Source organism: Ambystoma mexicanum, chromosome 6p (genome assembly GCF_040938575.1).
Source record: "Ambystoma mexicanum isolate Mex_15411 chromosome 6p, UKY_AmexF1_1, whole genome shotgun sequence".
Taxonomy (NCBI): Eukaryota; Metazoa; Chordata; class Amphibia; order Caudata; family Ambystomatidae; genus Ambystoma; species Ambystoma mexicanum.
Window position 1 is genome coordinate 623,426,739 of NC_090935.1, and position 19,415 is coordinate 623,446,153.

Below are 19,415 nucleotides of genomic sequence, written 5' to 3' on the forward strand. Positions count from 1 at the left end.
ACTCTCCAACCCCTCCTTAATTAGGGCCAGTGGACCTCTAACCGGATGACCATTGAGAAGCTCAAATGGACTGAATCCAACCTCTTCTTGAGGGGCCTCTCTATAAGCAAAGAGAAGGCATGGCAGTAGAAGTTGCCACTTTCTTCTAAATGGTTCTTCTAAAGCACCTATCATACTTTTCATAATTCTGTTAAACCTCTCCACCAATCCATTGGTTTGGGGATGGTAGGCTGTTGAGAACTTGTAGGTCACTCCACAGTTTTTCCACATGGCTCGCATGTAGTGGGACATGAGGTTGATCCCCTGTCAGAGATAACCGCCTTAGGGAAACCTACTGTGGTAAAAATACCAAATAGGCCTTAGCCACTGCCTGAGCCGTAACAGTCCTCATAGGTATGGCTTCAGGATACCTGGTAGCATGGTCTAACACAAACAATATACATTGGTTGCCTGAAGATGTTGGAGAGTCTAAGGGACCAACACCGTCGATACCTACCCTCTCAAAAGGGACTCCCACCACTGGGAGAGGCACCAAAGGTCACCATTATTGACTGCACTCTTGCCAGAAGTCTGACAAGTGTGACAGCTTCTACAGAATATATCTACATCAGATAGGCCAGTAGAAATAAAGAGAAATCCTGTCCTTGGTCTTAAAGCTTAAGTGACCAGCCAAAGGAATCTCATGGGCTAACTGTAGAAACTGAGGTCTCATCTCCTGAGGCACTACAAGTATTCTGTAGTCCCCTGGGGTAGAATCAATAGGTTCACTCTAGAGGAGACCATCCTCCCAGTACAACCTGTGCTTCCCTGGCTCTTGCCCTTCCAGCTGGAAAGCTGCCTGTTGGTGAGGTCCTTCAAGAGTAGGACACTCTTTGACCTTTGCTGAAGTCTAACCTAGAGGGGCCACCTTCTGCATGCAAAGTCTGCAGCTCAGGATGGTCTTTAGGATCCAGATCTCCAACAGGGGGGGAAGGTCTTCTTCCAGCTCTGTGTCATCAGTAACTGATTCACCATCTTCTGGTTGAACCCCACACTCAGCCTCAGCTGGTGGAGGAGTCACAGGTGTGACTTTGGACTGTCCTCTTGAGAATGTCCTGGTTTGATGCACAGGAGTGCTATCTTTCTTGTTTCCTGAGACCTTGGGTTTCCCCTTTGTCTCTTTCTTTCTGGAAATAGAAGTTGGCTCTTCCTTTGGACTGGGTGTTATAGGTTCTTATGTAACAATCCATTGAGAGTCATTTAAAGTGAGCTCTTTGGCCTTGCTAGTCTGCTCCTGCTGTCTTTTACTGGGAGGCCTGGGGGTGCTTGATACAACTCAGAGTTTTTAGGTCATTACCCAGCAGGACTCTCCCAGGCACCTCACTTTGTACACTGACAGGTATTCTTACAGTCCTATTGTTGCACTGGACATGAGCTGGTAGTATTGGAACCATCTGGATAAGGCCTCCAGCAAGCTCAGTGGAGCCTTTGGGTGCCATAGCAACATCCTCATGTATGAAAAAGGTTTCATCCACCACTGTAATTCTGGCCTCAGTGTCACTGATGGTACGGGTCTCCTGACCATTTACAAGTACACTGTCCTTGTAGTATTCTTGTGTGCTATATGGTATAGTTGTACACATCTACATTCTGTTTTCACCGACACAGGGACACTAAAGAAACACTGGCAGAGACTCCAATGGGGTCTTCAGACAATAGTTAAAAGTTTCCACTTGCCATATGTACTTCTCCCTCAGGGATGAAGGCTAAGGAGGCAGTGTGGACCACTGAAGGCTTAACCTTGCATCTGGGATTCTCTTCCACATGGTCAGTTGACCCACAAGCATAACATTTTCCAAATGTTTTGACAAATGGGGGGCTTCTGCTGACCTCCTTCTTGTTTGGCACCAGAGGTTTCACTAGACGGACTTGGTTTCCCATGGTATGTACCCTTATGTTTGTGGCCCTCTTTTGGATGGGAGGTTTTAGAATTCTCTTTGTCATCTTTCTTGTGCTGTTTCCCCTCATCCTTTTTGTGAATGGCCCCAGAATCCTTGATAAGCCCTGTTGGCAATTCACAAGACAGCAGCCTTTGCTAGCGTCTTGGGATTAATCTCTTTTGATTCAGCCAAGTGCTGTCTCAGTTCAGGAGAGCAGGCATCAAAAATAGACTCCTACCAAAAACAGATTTCTCATTCCTTCAAAAGTAGTTATTCTGTAACCCTTGACCCAACCATCAAAGTTTTTCAAACATTCACACACCACTGAAGCTCAAGGGGTACCATCAGTCTTATTGAGGGTCCTAAACCTCTTAAGGTACTGGGAAGGAGTCTGCCCAAATCTAGCTATCAAAGCTATTTTCACATTTTCATACTCCAATCTTTCAAGTTCCTCGACCTCCATTACAGCATCAGTTGCAACCTGGGGGAGCCTAGACAAAAGCCAAGGAATCAACTGATTCCCTGTGAACCCCTGAATCCCATAGTTATATTCAAAGGCACCCAACTAATCCAAAATATCAAGTTTCACATCATATATACTCACTGCGTCTTCAGGCATGCACAGTCACTTTGGAATGGAAGACCTAGAAGACTCTGGGATAGAAACATTTTCAAGAGACAATTTCTTCATTTCTAGAGCATGTTGCATTTCTATTTCCCTTAGTTTCATGTCCTGATGTTTGGTCTTTTTCTCATGAGACACAGATTCTGGACTCAGTGATGGAGCTTGTGGGGTCACTGTGGATACAGGTTGAGGCAAAGGGCCCTGTTGAGGTAAAGAGGGACTCTACCTGAGACTCCTCTGACTCTTCAACAATATTAGATTTAGACTCTGAATTATCATCCTCATTATCATTTTCCACTTTTCCTGGGTTAGTAGGTGTGACAAGCCTATTACCCAGACTTTGATTATTCAACAATCTTGCAATGAGTTCATTTTTCTTTCCTTTGACAGGGAGATTCCTGATTGTACACATTTCTTTCAGTTGCTCTACTGTTAAAATGGTCAGGGCTTCCTGCCTGAAGTTATTCATATCTGGCATGTTACAATAGCTTTTCTAGTGGAGCTTAGCCTTGTGAAGGTTTTTAGTTGAACAAAAGAAAAGTACCTTCTTGGTGTAACAACTCTACAATATATCCTCACCGCCTGGCACCAGTGTTGGGTACGATTGTATGCAATACCCTTTGGGTGCACTACAACAACCCTGACCTCCTGGCAATAGGAACCCAACCTTTGGTATAAGTCTGTACTACACAGGTTGGTAGCGTGTTGAGCAGCCAGGCTTATCTCAACGTGAGCTCTAGGGGAGTAGTTACACAGAGATTCACAGTGACAAGTATTCAAATAAACACAAACAAGGTTTCTTGAATACACAATTATTAATTTATCAGTGAGAATAAGCCTTCTTCAGAAGAGAGCAATATAAAAGCAACACACAAATACACTCCAAAACTATACGCTCTTAGCTTCTAAATCAGTAAAGATCCTTTTGGGATGGCCCACAGAAACAACCTTCACCATCAGGTGACTTCAATAATTAGGGTGCTGGGGACATTAATATCTTACTGTTGCATTTAGAATACTCTTAGAACTTGGTCAAAGGAAAAGGTTATTCGAACAAACAAGAGACCACAAATATTCTTAAGCAGTCAAATACTTTTGGATACCCTAAGCAGAGTCTTTCAGTATAACGGGTTAAGCCAAAGTCAATGGGCAAAAGTCTTGTATGAGCTGAAGCGCTTCCGGTAGGTAAGTAATTAAGGTCTGTTTTAGAAGTCTTTGAAGAAAAGAAGAATCGATGCAGGGCCACAAGCTGTTTAGGCTTGTGAGTAGTAGAAGATGCAAGCAACACCACAATAAGTGTAAGTTCTCTCAGACTTTACAGTACCTTTGTATTGAAGAAAAAGTGCAGCAGATCAGTCAGTGTACCTGAGCCTCAGTCGTGGGGACAAGAGGGAGGATTTATGGGGACTCCTGCACTGCAATGGGGCGATCACCGCTCCCAACCGTCAATCTTCAAACAATTTACAATTAGTGTTTCAGCTCCTCGCGACTACTGCAAATAGCAGCACTGCAGTGCCTGGCTGTCAAGATGGACTTTCCTTGCTTCTGGTGTCCCGCACTCTGTTGGGGCTCTGGCTCGGCCAGTCTGCTTTCTGGGAGTCCGGAGGATCTTCCTGGAGCTCTTGGCCAACTTAAAAGCAACACACACAATCTGGTGTTCCTCTCCCTGCTCATACGGTTTCCAGCAGCAACTGTGCAAATGCAACCAGCTCCGAGAGAATGTCCACGTGGCTTACTTGTTTATTGGTCCCACCAACTCAAAGGGAAAAGTCCTCCTTGCAGGGGCTTCTTTGTCGATACGAATTTGGAGTTTCAGCACAGCAGCAGGGCTTCACCAAGCAAACCAACGGCCCAGGAGTTGCAGCAGGCATCCTCTTCAAGTTATTCTTTGGTTCCTTCGTCCAGTGGTCGACTCTGCCTTCCCAGCCAAAAGCCTCGCCTACTGTTCAGTTCTCTCGCATTCATTCCAGCCCAGCTGTCAGTCACCCAGCAGGGTGGCTGTCCTTACCCGACAGTCAGCTGGCCAATCACTTCAGAGTGCATTTGGGTCTCCTAGGAGACTAAGCACAGGAGGTTTCGTGCACCTCCCTCCATTCCTGACCCACCAGACACCCTGGAGCAAGAGGCAGGCTTCTCTCGTGAATTCCGCCAGAGGCAAAGCGAACAAAGGGACAAAAACTTGTTTTTCGCGCAGAGTAAATCTCAAGTAGGACCTTTCCACAAAGAAATACCGAAAAAAAGATGATTGAGCCATCTTGACAGAAATGGCACCCTTGGGTGCTTTCCTGCAGCTGAAAACGCAGCCCGCGGTAAATGCACACCATGGTAGTTAAAAGTAAACCACTGCCACCAGCCATTCAGTGAGGAAAGGGTAACATAAAAATGTTACATGAGAAGCTAGACAAAGGGGATACTAGGTAACCCCTCCAGCACCCTATTGTAAGATAGTGTGTGCTAGGTCTAGAAAGTTACAAATGTAAGTAAAGTCAGTTTCACTTTACTGCTCTGGGAAATAGTAGTTTATCCCAAATAAGATATTTAAACCTTGGGACATCTGGTAGACTTCCCTGTGCCATTGCACTGAAGGTGCTGTATGATACAATGTAAAAGATGATGCCAATGGAGTTTCTCAGGCTCCATAACCAAAAGAAACAGAGTTCAAAATCAAATTTAAATACATGAGAGAGTGGGGAAAAGGGTCTCACTCTCCAGGGAAAAAAAATATCAAGTCCTCAAGATCCAGCAAAGTTGCTGGGGGTCTCTTAGGTGGAGGGAATTAGCACATTTCTGAGAATTCTCCTTAACAGTATTAAAAACCTGAACTGCTGAATCTTGATGTAGGTAGTCAAGGGGATTAGCTGGCTTACAGTAACTCCTGCATTTAGACTTGATCCGGTTAATTTTCCTGAGGCAAATAGTCCTACGGTGTAATCTCTTCACATATCTTTTCCTCTCCTGACATAAATGTTTCATTTAAAAAGTCATGCATCTTTTTTTTTTCTCTAGCGATTGTTGTAATCTGTCAATGAGAGTGCATTTATCGTGTGTGAATATTTAGAAAATATGTATCACTAATGTTTACAGAGAACTGCAGCAAGGACCAAATGCAAATGTGATGTCTTAAAGACTGTAAGATTGTTCCTTCAGATGGATAGCTTATAAGAAAAAATTATATGGCTATTCTTTTCTTCCCTGCATTCACTTCTATGATAGTTACGCAAAGGATACAGGCGTTATTTTGGAACAACACACCAGCAGAAGATGTTGCGTGTCAACCATGTAAAAATCAAGTTGGTTCGAATTCTTAACAGGGCCATTAGCAAAAGGAAACGTTAGTGAAAGAGATACTTTGGGGAGGGTGGGGTTTACCAAGCAGGGCAGGGTTCAGTTTACCGGGCAGAGTACTTGACAGGGTTGAGAAGCAGTAGTGGCAGGGACTGTTGAGGGTTTTTTTCATTGCTGGTCCCTCAGAGATAAGGGAGATGGGCACGAGTCCCCAGATAGAGGATTTTCCAAGCTTGACACAGAACAGGAAAACTGTAGTTAGAAGCTTAGGATCACTGAGTGGCACTGATGGGGCGATATTAAAGTTGCAAAACGCCATGTTTCAGAACGTAGCATATTTGTTGAGAAAAAAATAAAAACAAGACATGGTTGATCCAAGTTAAATGGCACTGGGTTTTGAGTTAGTACAATGGGCATCATTGTGGTGGAATTACCTCAGGTAATAAAAAGGGATAAAAGGAACAGTCTGCATGATTCAGAGCAATGCAGATCCTTCAGTTATTTCCCATTTCGGAAGCCCATGAGGTAATTCATGCATGTTGTTATTGCCACTAGCAGTAATGGTTTTGTGTGGAGGAAATGTCCTCCACACTAAATAAAATTGAAACTCGAATCTAAATCTAAATTTGGCAGTGCAGTAAAAGTGATGGTATTCCTGTTCCTGCCACTTTTTACTGCACCTCAAGACTCCCAATTAGGGTCATTGTCTTTTTACACATTTTTATATGTTTGTTTTGCTTTAAACACAAACAGCTACCTGTATAAGTAAAATATTGCACAAGGACAATACAGTGGCCTTTTTCAGGATTGCTAGACTGAGAGCAATTAGGATTTCATGTGACGTGCAAAAATGCTGTTCGCTTGTGGCTAATAATGCACGAATATTGAGCCAACATCAAAAACCTCAGTAAAAGCGCGCTAGCTGCATTTGTGGATTCGTGGCTGGAAAATATGTGACATTGAAAGGGAAATATGCTGTAAATATTAGATTTAGCAGCTGTAGGATCAGGAGTGCTCTAATTCATAATTCAAACCATCTTTTCTCAATGAAACCACTTGACACCAAAGGTTTGTCAGCTGGCCCTATGTAAGCGCAACACTAGAAGTCCCAAATTGCAAACGCTAACAGGCCAGTAGTGTGTAAATTGGTACTTCATGACATGGGCTAGATGGCCACATAGAGCTTCCCATTCAGTCATGCTATCTTTTTATGCTTTTGTCCACTATCTCTAATCGAAAGTGTGTGCAAGTAGTGTGCCTTACATACACCCATATAGGTACGCTAAGAACAAACTGTGACAATATTTCCACTTTCATTTTTCCCTCCAGGATGGTAATTAACTTACTAATGAACATGTTTCTATGTTGTTACGCCCACAGGGAGTATATGCAGCTCTTACCTTACACAAAGGTATCATCTTCCAGTCTTGGACACCATGTTTGTGAGGAGGAGGCATCGGGAGAAAGACTTTGGACTCCAAATGTTGGAGGATTTTGTGGATTCATTCTCAGAAGATGCACTGGGGTTAAGATACCCAATTTCGATGACCTTGTTCACAGGTACAGTTCACCCCAATTTCACAGTCCCTTGTCTGGCTCTTCAAAGAAGAGCTAGGTATTCTTTAACACGATGTGTGTGTTGATTTTCGCTCGGTCTGCGTGTTTGAATTCTGTTTTGTGTTTTGAGGTGACGCCTTGCCTTACTCTTGCTATTCAACTATTTCTCTCTATTAGCAGAGGGGAAAGCAGAGAGAAAAAGCACTCAAGGAATGGAGCACTGTTTACCCAGCTCCGCCTATAGACTACATTTCCCAGCTGCCCCGGCGACCTTATGCCGAAACGTCTGGCGCTTCTGGGACAAGCCGGTCTTTGCCGGTCCGCGCCGAGTGGACGGAGACCTCCATTTTCTTTTTGTTTTTTTATTGTGTTTCAGCCTATAAAAATATGCTTTTCACAAACAGCATAAAAAGAAGTTTAAAAATAAAACAAATGTAAAACATTTCCAAACCTAACATGAAATCAATTATCACAGTTATGTTTTAAAAAAGAAACATGCAGTTCATTAAACCTCAACCCAATTTCTCATTAAGTTCTCTCAATTTTTCTTTTACGATTCAGGGGGCCGTACAGTGTAAGCTAAAACTCTTCCAGCTTTTTTCATAACACACAACAGTGCGTGGAGGGACACAATCAGTTTCTCCCCTTTCCCCCACATAAGACTAACCCAAAACATCTCTGAAAGCTCTGTCGAGCCCAAGTAGCGCAACCTTACTTCCCCCAACACTGTACAACTCAGAACAATATGTTTTAGTGTTTTGTTAACTGAATTCTCCATGCACAACCTACAATTGGTGTTAATTATAGATGTATCCCATTTGCTCCTGCGCTCAAGAATTGGAAATTGGCTCAAGCGGATCTTTTGGGCAAGGAAATATACGCACGTATTGTAGAGATTCCCCTCTATTCCTTGAAAATTTAGCATACTCTTCATAAAGACAGTATCTGGCTAGCGAGTCACAAGTTTCACACCAATACCTCACAAATAACTTCTTCACCAAATTAGGAGTGATCTTCAGTTCCTCAGTCGATGAGCCTATTAAGTGCAAAATGGTGCACATTTTTTCTCCTGAAGTTGTTGATCCAATTTGCATACTTTAAGGTAGACACCTCCCCAAATTTTCATAAAGTGAGTTATTTGGAAGTTTGAGAAATTTAGCATACTCTGACAGCTCCTTCCACACAGCCCTTACCGCTAGAGAAACCAGTCCCAGTCCGTGCCTTAGGACTACGTTTGGGAGAGAGTTGGCCAAGCCCAGTTTTTTTTTCCTTAAATGGCCCTGTAGTGGTTCCATGTGTTAATATCCCCGCAAAAATATCGGCATACAAAAATATTTTTAAAGGAGCAGGGGATACCCCCGCAATACCTGCTCCCAAAAACCCCCAAATTGCCCCCCGCCCAAAAATATCACCTATGGCCGTTCCCGATGACCATATATATAGGGCGATATTTTTGGTGGGGATAATATGTAGTGATACCCCTGCAGTGTGTTCAGGTAGGACCCCACATCAAATGGCACAATAGCCAGCTCTTACAAAATAGTTGGCTCAACCTTCTGTAGGTACAATCTAAGGAAACGGGGTAGAGGCACAGTTGAGAGTGCACTCTTCATTTGTGCAAGCAGTTCAGTAAACCCTCCCTTCAAGAATGTTTTCTAGGCTTCCCTGGAATAGCTATTGGTCGGTCAAGCTAAAACCCAAATATGTCATAGACTGTACTCGCTCCAGGGGCAGTTTGCCCACCTTCCAGATGAAGCCCTTCGGACGCCGTTTTGGTGAGAAAATAATTACTTTAGATTTTTTTTCCCATTTACCTTCAAGTTGTTATTGACGGCGTGTTGATGAGTCAGCTTTCTGTGAAGGCCTATTGGTGATTTATGAAACAAAATGATATCATCAGCAAATGCAAGCCAGTTTAGAATTATGGTGCAGATTTTCACCGGAAACTTAACAATAGACTTCCACACTGCATTCCGGTCCACCACTATATTCCCCCCACACCCCTCGCCCCGTGAGCCTTACACTCAGCACTGTATCGCAGTGTAACAGCGCCTGAAGTTGGACCGTCTTCAAAGGGGTGTTCCACTCAAGGAGGTTCCTCCAGAGTGTGTTCCGGCTCACTGTCTATTGATGCAATGTAGACCTGACCCACCACCCCCTTTTTTTACTGCTGCCAACACGTGCGAAAGTACTGTTGCGTTTAAGGTGATACCAGAACCGAAAACCACCTGATAACGCGAGGGAAGATCTAATGGTTCTAGCTTGTGTCTGAGATCTGAGTAATAATGTGTCGAAAATCTTGCTTGTTGAGTCTAGGAAGGCAATCGGCCTAAAGTTACCTGGATCAGTGGTGTCCCCTTGTTTGTCGATTGGTATGATTATGGACTGGTGCCACATAGAGGGAATTCTGTGCATTTCATAGACACTCTTAAATAGTGTCAAAAAAGGGCCTACCCAAACCCATGGATCTTTCTTTATGAGCATGGGTGGGATGGCATCAGGGCCAGGCACTCTGGAGGCCTTTGCTCATCCTATGACCCATAAAATGTCTTCCACCCAAGGGAAGAGCAACGGCTTACCCACAGCAGTCAGGGGAATTAAACAGTCGACAGCAGCCACGTGGCGTGCACATTTCTCCCTAAAATAAGCAAGCCATGTCTGCTCCATTAGGGAGCATCCCAGCTGTGTGCCATCGCCCTTGGTTTTTCCCTTTTAATAAGGACCAGAAATTGGCATTGTTTTTCCCACCAAAGCTTGTAAAATTTCCTGATTTTCCTCAATAGGTGCATTCACTTTTAGATGTCCCTTATACCAAGATAGAATGATGTTTCTAGAAAATGAATACTGTGAAGTAGACAGGACCAACGACCTCAGAGCCCTACGGTCTTTTCTTTTTCCTTGCCGGCACTCCTTTATCATTATACAGATGTAAATGACTTTTAGTACTCGTAAAGTTGCCCTTTTTGACCAATAGGGCAAGACATTTATTTAGAGATTCACTAAACATTTCTGCTGAGAAATCTTCGGTCAAAGTAGCCTCCCTCCTTGCCACCTTTCCCCAGATGTCTAGAAAGTACTGGCATGCAGTTGTGTTCCAATTCACTGACAGACCGCCTCCCGCTGGCGTAATCAAAAAAACTAGTGGTATGACCATGATCATTGAGTGAGGGTTGCTTAATCCCCGCAGTCATGGGCAATATTTCTGTAAATTCCTTGAAAGAAGAAGGGGAGCAGGATCTGCCCACTATTTTGGAAAAGGGGCGCAGGGGAGAATGTACTCCTCCCTGTCCTGATAAGGCTCCTGGCGTTTTTGCCGATTTTTCCTGTGGGCTGAGTGAGCCCAGTCAGTTCGGTACCCCTCTCATCCTGTTTTTTCAGTGCCGCCAAGCCCTTTTCTGTTATAAGCATTCTACCACTGCACAGTTTAGCAGCCGCCATTTCTCATGCCTGAGGACCAAAGGGTGTAAAGGGGAATATGGGAGTCCACCCAGTAAGCAAGCAAAATAAGACACTACGCTTACTGTGTCAGTTTGAAGTTTCTCAAATGTCATAGAGCCATGGTTTATGGGTGTAACTCCTCTCACCCCTTGAGCCGCAAGACTGTAAGACCACTTGCAAACATTTGTTGCTCTTTGCTGAACTAGAGGTCTTCAATGCTAATCTGCAGTAGCTCCTGCTCCTGCAAAGTACACACTGAAAAAAGACTGTGGGTTCACCAACAGCACACCAGACCGTAAGACCATTGCAACCACTTGTTGCTCCGCGTGGCACTCACCCAGCAGGTTGGCTGTCCTTGCCGGACAGTCAGCCAACCAATCACGCCAGAGTGCATTTGGGTCTCCTAGGAGACCAAGCATAGGGAGTTTCGGGCATCTCCCTCACTTCTGCCCACCACAGACACTCAGAAACCATGGGCAGACTTCCGTCCTGAAGCCCGCCAAAGGCTCATGAACAAAGGGACCAAACCTGATTTGGCGCACCAGAAGGACCTTTCCACAAAAAAAGGCATAGAGGTCTTCAATGCTTGTCTGCAGAAGGTTCTTCTCCTGCAAAGTATCCACTGAAAAAAGACTGTGGGTTCACCAACCGCACACCAACACACCAGACCGTAGGACCACTTGTAACCACTTGTTGCTGTTACGCTCACCTGGCTCCCACAGGGGCGACGGTCGGAACTGGATAGCTGCGGCCTCCACCAACGTGAATTGTAGTGCAGAGATGACTTACTGGACTGGCCTGCTCAATTTCGTCTGCTTGACCCGTAGGAGTATTCTCCTGAAAGCAGAGAAAGGGAATTAGCCACCCGTGGATTGAGCGAGCACACCCCCACCGTTTTCCCACTAATCACCTCCGATATTCCCTTTCACCAGTCTCACCTTATGGTTTTGAATGATGAGCTCTCCATCTTGCGTGGAGTGCAGGGGCGCATAGATAACCAGTTACTTTACTGGTCCGAAGGAATTGGGTGAGTTCCAAACGAATATTGACTCTGAGGTAAGTGGCGAGGAGCAGTAAGTATTTGGTTCTTAAGAGTTCAAAATGTCTGTTATTCACTCTTGTCCGATTCCTTCCTTTGTCTTGCAGCTTGATTCGAGAGGAGGTTGTCCCGTAGCAGCTGATTGCGTTTAGGTAAGAGTCTGTGTTACCCAACACTGTCCGGTAGAAAATGCCAGTGCTTAACCTGTTGCTTTCTCTCTCCTTACAGGTGCAGCGTACGACGATGTGGCGTGTAGAAGAATAATATCTCCGGCGGTAACTTGGTAAGTCTATAGTGATAATAGAAATTGTCTTTGTTGGGTTTCTTGGCTCACCTTATTGTCCTTCTACGTCCCCTTAGGTGCCGGGAGTTCGGCGATGAATGATGGAGCAGCGCCGGGTCGAGGAGGTGCTGTGAAGACTGGTAAGTATAGCGCGGCGCTATAGCTGGCGGTGCGACGCGCACAAGATAGTCTTTTTCCTTTTTCGGATGCGCGAAGGATCCAGGATCAGATGAAGAATGAAGGTAATGTTCTTGCTCTAACCTTTTCTTCTTATTTCCCTTCTTTCTAGGAGCTCCGGATTCGAGGCAGGCGTGGCAGAAGACTGGATGCTGGACTGACAGGGACGGTGAGCGTTAGGCTGCAGGATGCAGAATAACGCAAAGCGTGTGCTGCTCATCGGGCGTGGTTTAAATAGCCTCCAAAGTAGTCCCAGGTAAGAAGTTCCCCAAGACCACACCGAGTAAAAAATCGTCCCTGAAACAAAGTAATTCCTTCCAGGCCTCACGTTGGCTTGGATTCTTTGCAGCATGGTCTGCATGAGGTAAGTTTCTTCATATGAGCCTGGCGCCTATGGCGCAAGGACTGAACCCAGATAGCCCCTAGCCAGGGTGGCTGGGTTTTCAATAGGTGTCTGGATGCCTGCTCACTGTACTGATGGACTTGGTCTGGATGTCCGGGGGTAAGCATCATGACAGTTGCTCCTCTCCATTTTACCATTGTGTGCTGCTCAAGACACTAGTAGGAAATATATTGCCTGATATAAACAACTATTTAATATTCCTCTTTGTTAGACCATGGGGTACCTTTACAGTATAAATCTTTAGCTTGCCACCCAAAAACCTAGACGACAGGCCATTGTGGACAGATACCTCTTAGTGAAACGCCATGGTCAGTACTCAAATTGAATAGCCATTACCGGCTCTATCCAAACAGCTCTGTGAACATATCCCAGTAGAGATATGTACCAGGAGCAAGTTAGCTGAGGCACACATACACCCACTCCACACTGAAACAGCATGCAATCAGCTGTCTCTTGTATCCCATCAAGTTGAAGCTTCCCCATCATTAGTCACATTGACCCTACAACCTCCTGAACAAAACCCTGATGAAGCAAGTGCACCACTACTACCAAATGCATTGCACTCCGAGATCAATCTTGCCTCCCGTGCAACACAGGATATCAACTCCTCCTCAGTCATGCAACTGAAATGTGCTCTACTTAATACCCGTTCTCTTGTAAAACATGCCAAAGAATATCCACGTTTACATTCTCGAATTGGACTTAGATGTGATATGTCTCACAGAGACATGGACCATAGAAGCAAGTGGACCAATGATTGCTCTCGCCATCCCTCAAGGCAGGGTATAATATCACCTGCCAAAACAGAGGATCTGGCCTCGGGGGTGGTGTTGCGATCATTGGAAAAAAATACCTGGAATTGTTCTGTGCACCTTGTGACTACTCGTACAGTGAATTCCTTCAAATGAAAATGACTTCCACTGCCCAGAGCTGTATCAATCTTGTATTAGTCAACCGTCCTCCAACAGACACACCGAACTTTAATCAAGAACTCCTACATATCCCTGAAAGACTGCATGACCCAAATTGCTCTACTTTATTGGTTGGAGATTTTAATTGGTGGCATAATAACAGCTCTGATAAACGAGCCACGATATTAGAATGTGCCCTGAATAATTTTGACTATCATGTCATTAACTCACCAACTCATGTTAAAGGCCATATCCTCGACTGGGTAGTGGTCAGGAATTTGACTGCGCACATCGAGAACACAACACCTTGTGTCTGGTCAGACCACTACTCTATAGTCTTCCAAATTCTTCTACAAAATCCCCCTTTTAAAAGGAAAGAATCCAGGTAAAATAATTAAAAACAGGGACCTCAAAATAATCACGAATTGTGACCTGATGAATGCTTGAACAGTATCAAGGCTTCAACTACAGATTCAGATCCCCCAACAATCTTGGTGGATGTCTATAATCATACCATATGTTCTATGCTAGACAAAGTGGCCCCAATCAAAAATAAATTAGTTAAGGACCACCAGGGGGTGCAAGACAACATGGCAGCTTAAGCCACCATCTCCCTCACTGAGAAAGGAGTGATGGTGAAGCAGACCGCCAACCCGATGCAGAAACGCTAGCCAGCACTGAATATCCATAACGAACCCCCTCTAGCAGAAGAGGACCGAAACACAGAAGCATTGGAGCTCTCTAATGGCCCGAACGCTGCCCGGTTTGAAGTGTGGCGCTCACTCGAGGAAGCATGCCGGGCGCAGCAAGGACATGAAGAGGAGGGCCCGACTCATCGGCCAGCAGCCAAGACAGCGAAACCTGCGCAGATCACTGGACAGCCTCCACGTTCCCTGCGGCAAACAGTAAGAAGCTGCTGCAGCGCGCACAACATGAACCCTCAGCTGAACCCGGGAAGCTGGAGTTCCTTGAGCACCAGACTGGGGCGGGACATGCACCGGCCCCCTGCCACACGGACAGACGAAACAAGCCCGTAGAAGGGAACCCCCGTCCCCCCCCCCCGGCCCAATGATAGGCAGAGGGGGCGGGGATAGAAACAAAGCTGCCTCCCAGGGAACCGAGGACAAAGCCTGAAGAACCCAACAAAACTGAAGCTAATAGCCAACGAGCAACAGCCTTGCTAGCACTCAGCAGTACCTGGCCGCGCATGCACCAAAATGTAGCGCTAGCTCCACGCCCTGAGCCCAACTAACCTCAAAGCAACAAAAGAAACCTGGGGGTAGACGAGTGAAGGAGGATCAGCTGGGTAGGGAAGCCCATGGTTATACTCTGGGGGGGAATGCCACTGCTGGGACACGCTATTATACAGTCGAAGAGGGAGAGGACGACAAGGTTTCTGAGGCTTTTGTAGGCTGGATTACATCTACCTCACTTCCACCCAAAGAATCCCCTTTATCCAACAACCACTCTATATTGAAGACATCCCCTAGAAGCCCAAACCCTGCTGCATTTAAAAACCACATCTCCCAGAATCCCTGTTTTCCTGTTTTCCACCCAAATACTCCCAATCATTCTTATCTACGTCCTGGTTATTATTTCCTGAATTCCCAGTCTGTTTTTATAAACCACTACTGTTCCCACAGTCCCCCTTATTCATCTCGCCAACCCTACAAAACTCACCTTTCCAAATTAACCAACCAGCCCTTTTCTTATGACACCATTTCCCCATCCTACCTTGTAGGTTATTTAGAAGCTCTACCCGACCCACACAAATACTTTCTTACACGATAACAGACAGCGGACTAACACCAGAGCCGTTTACCTGACCTGTCCCAATACACGGGTCAGGCAGATGAACGAGGTGACGGCTACACCCAACCGGCAGTTCAAACGGATAAGGAAAGCAGTGAGACCTACAAGGACGACAAAGGGGGAGTTGCCCTTTCCATCTCAGTCCCGCGAAGCCTCCGAAAGGGAAATTATAAGACCAAGCGCAATAAGGTGTGCAAAGCTGCAGACATCAAGGGTTCACAGGGGGCCTCCCCCTTTGATAACGTAGGCGGAGAGAGGCAAGCTGGCTACCGTTGTACTATCCTTGACTCCAGTGAACAAAGAAGCCAACGGGTTCAGCACTGCCGGTGAGTCGGAGGAAGCTGATGGTAAACCAAACTGTGTTGAGGCCAAAGTTGCAAGTGGCAACATTTTTGAACGCATGGAATCTGAAAGACAAATAACTTGTATATGTGATTGAACTTTAAAGAAAGCCCAGTAAAGGTACGGCAGCAGATAGGTCCAGCGCCACATAGGTGCTCATTCCAAAGACTCTGACTGGGACCTTTTCTTTGAAACTCCAAGAACCAGAAGCCCTAGGAAAAGTGTAGTGTGAGGCGTCTGAGAGGTCCTTTACGGGTTAGGTCAAATCCCTTATACAATCGTAAGTCTCTGACCCGTGGCCAGAGAGAAAGCTAGGGGAGGGGAACCCGCTTTCCAATAAGATTGTGAACTGTGAATTTTGGCAAGTGTGAACCCTACAGAGGGATGCTGAAAGAAAGCTATGATAAGGAAAACTCTGCTTTATGATGAAAAATGATGAAAATGAGCAACACGTGAACTGTGTTTGAAAGGTTCTATGTCATTTCATCGTCTGGCATTTCAAAGCCTGCAATTTAAACGTGTTTGACAGTTCACCGATTTCATTGATTTTTTTTTTTAGGAGTGGGGGCGCGCCTAACCCCCCAGCACCTATTTTTACCTATGACCAACCCCACCCAACCACTTATCTGCCCTTTCCCACCCCCAGTCCCCCAAAAAATTAGATCAACTGTGAAACACGTTTAAACTGAAGGCTTTGAAATGCCTGACAATGAAAGAACGTCGTACCAATGGAAATGCATGAACTGTGTTAAAGAAAGGCCGTAGTGAACCCGACGGAGGGAAGACAAACTGCGAGGAGGATCCGAGCCCGACAGAGGAATATCCTAAAAAAAAATGCAAGAAGGATCCGAACCCCGAAAGAGGGAGATCCTAGGGGCGAGAGGCAATCGCCCAAGGGGAAATATCACTGAACTTTTGTTTATTTGATTATTTTGCATCAAGAGTCATACACCAGTGAATATGGTGTTGACAAGAGTAAACCTGGTCGAGGGTTGTCCGCAGTGGGGAATTATTTAAAAGGACATTTTACTCATACAAGCAATTGTTGAAAGGATGTAGTGAAGCCGACAGAGGGAGGCCCAGATTGTCAAGAGGATCCGAGCCCGGCAAATTGAGATCCAAGGGTTGAAGAGTAATCGCACAAGGTACGAGAGTACCAAAGTAACTTTTTGTCTGTTTAATTTATTTGCATCAGCCAGCCTTCTAAAGCAAGAGACTTTTGCAAGAAGGAGACTTAGCCTCTGAAGATATTTGATATCGCTAAACTGAACTGTGAACCCCGTGCAGATGAGGCCAAGGAGTGTACTGTGCTCGAGATCCCCGTCTTGTCCCATGCTTCAAACGTGGGGAAGGGAGACCCAGTCTTACCATCCTGACTTTCATTTTGTGAACACTTCTTTTTTTTCTGGAGAATTATCCCATACTCTTTTTGTAATTTACTAGTAAGAATTGACAACAGATTTTTTAGTATAGGCCCTTTTTATTTGACAAGACGCCACTTGGACTGCCTTATTATTATTTGATGCTCGTAGCTTGCACCCATCTTAGATTTAGGTTTAGATTAGGCATTTATCTAACCCATTATAAAGTTCAATAAACACCCTTGAACTGATCACTTGTGTCTGTCTTTACTGTTGCCACCAGGAGTGCCTTACACCACAGAGTAACCTGTGTCCACCCGCAAAAGAAAGCCAGACCTCATTTCACACCTGGCACAAGTGAAGCATACAGCAAATTCTACCAGTGCAACCAGAAACGCTGGCCCAATACACAAGTGCGTGCCAAAAGTCCAAACCACCCTGAATCAGTGCACCAGGATCAGGCTTCATAATTTTTGTTTCGATTCAGCAGACATGCGAACAAACAATGTGGACGACCAGCTGGACATCCCCCAAGGTAGACCATGACAGTTCCACCAAAGTGGACATTTGACTCCAATTAGGAGAAATCAAGTCTGTCAAGTACACCCTGACCGAGAAAGTCACAGACCTGCAGTCCAGGATGGTTAAAGTAGAGAATTGCATAGAAGCACTCAAAAACAACCAACTATCCAGCGACCTCAAAGTTATGAACAGCAAAGCCCGGTTCTAGGATCTGGAACAAAGGGAAAGAGATCTGCCACTGAAGCTGGACGGCATGGAAAATGGGGAATGGCGGACAAACATTTGCATCATGGGCCTCTGCGAGAAACCGGGCCAGCCGCCATACTCCCTAGAGAACCAAGTCAAAGCCCTGATAGCCACACTCTTTGATTTCCCCCAGCAGCCACAGAATTCGAGTTCGATAGAATACACAGAGCCGGGGGTCCGCCAAACGGCACAAGGTCGGTCCTAGCTAAGTATCACTACTACAAGCAAAAAACAGACATCTTGCAAAAGGCGAGCGAGGGAGAGCCCATCCTATTCGAAGGATCTACTATCAGAATTTGCCAGGACCTTTCAGCACTAACACTCCTTTAAAGAAAGGGCTGCCGGCCACTCATGACCTGGTCATAAGAACAAGACGTGCGCTACAGGTGGGGGTTCCCCTTTTCATTTAACTTTGAGTGCGGTGGAGGAGAATACTGTGTTACATTCGAAGTAGAAGTTAGAGTAGTCTTGGAAGGGCTGCGGACGGGCACACAGGAAACAGGACAAATTGGCACACGGAAGATAAGAGGCCCCATAGACAAAACAATAGCCTCCTCCCCACGTAGGGGCTGTTCTCAAGGCTCAAGCAAATATAAGCGCTATAACACTCTGTGAGAGCGTATGCAACACTGACTTCATAGAGAACTAAAAGGTTGGCTGACTCACTATTTGTGGCTAGCCCAGCCTGGAGGGCAAACTTTACACTGCATAAGCAGGGGTCACATTGGAAAGGGACCAGGGGGGAGTTTGAGTGAAGCAATGGAAACTCGAGATGCCATTCCCCCCCATGTTAAGGTCTACATTAAGTACATAGTGGAATGGTTGGTTCTTTGGTTTTACATGTTCACTAGGGCAGTCTGTTTACACCGTTAGAGTTATAAGTGAAGGAAAGTCACAAATAGCTTGGTGAGGAGCCTCTGTAGTGTGACGCTTACTACTTAAGGGCGTCTCGCTTAATGGAGGAGGCACTTTTCAGACGGAGGGAGGGAGGGGGGAGGGGGTGGGCTAACTCACATCAGACATGGAAAAACATCCAAACTAGTTAGTACAGAATAGGCAAAACAAGCATTCTTCACATAGAAACTGTTAAGTCACCCTGTGAAAACACTGAGCAAACACATCTATGATTTATGGCAGAGGGGAAACATCTGACATGGGATCATGGTGCAGGCTAACGGGATACAGTTTGGGGCCCTTAACGTTAAAGGTTTGAATTCCCTGCAAAAGGGCTCCATGTTGGTGAGGGAATTTAAACTCTCCAAGCTGGATGTGCTGTTCGTTCAGGAAACAAAATTTGTAAATGGAAAGGAATTCAAGGTAGGGGGAATGGATTTGGAGGGGGTGCTACGGTCATTAGCAGAGCACAAGAAAGGAGGGGTAGGCATTGTTTACAAGAAATCTTTAGATCTCCAAAATGCCGGTTCAAAGGGACAAGGAGGGGAGATGCATAGTAGTCAACAGGAAGATAAGAACACGCAAGGTTACTCTTTGCTCG

General features: G+C 45.4%; 1 protein-coding gene across 6 annotated transcripts in view; it reads left to right on the plus strand.

Moving 5' to 3' along the window:
* The window catches only part of FAM169A (family with sequence similarity 169 member A), a 988,180-nt gene that overhangs the window by 492,092 nt on the left and 476,673 nt on the right, over positions 1 to 19,415 (plus strand). For all 6 annotated transcript variants that reach the window (XM_069627477.1, XM_069627479.1, XM_069627476.1 and 3 more), the window contains exon 6: positions 7,210 to 7,389. In XM_069627477.1, the coding sequence (XP_069483578.1) occupies positions 7,210 to 7,389 (180 nt within the window). The remainder of the gene's footprint in view (positions 1 to 7,209; positions 7,390 to 19,415) is intronic.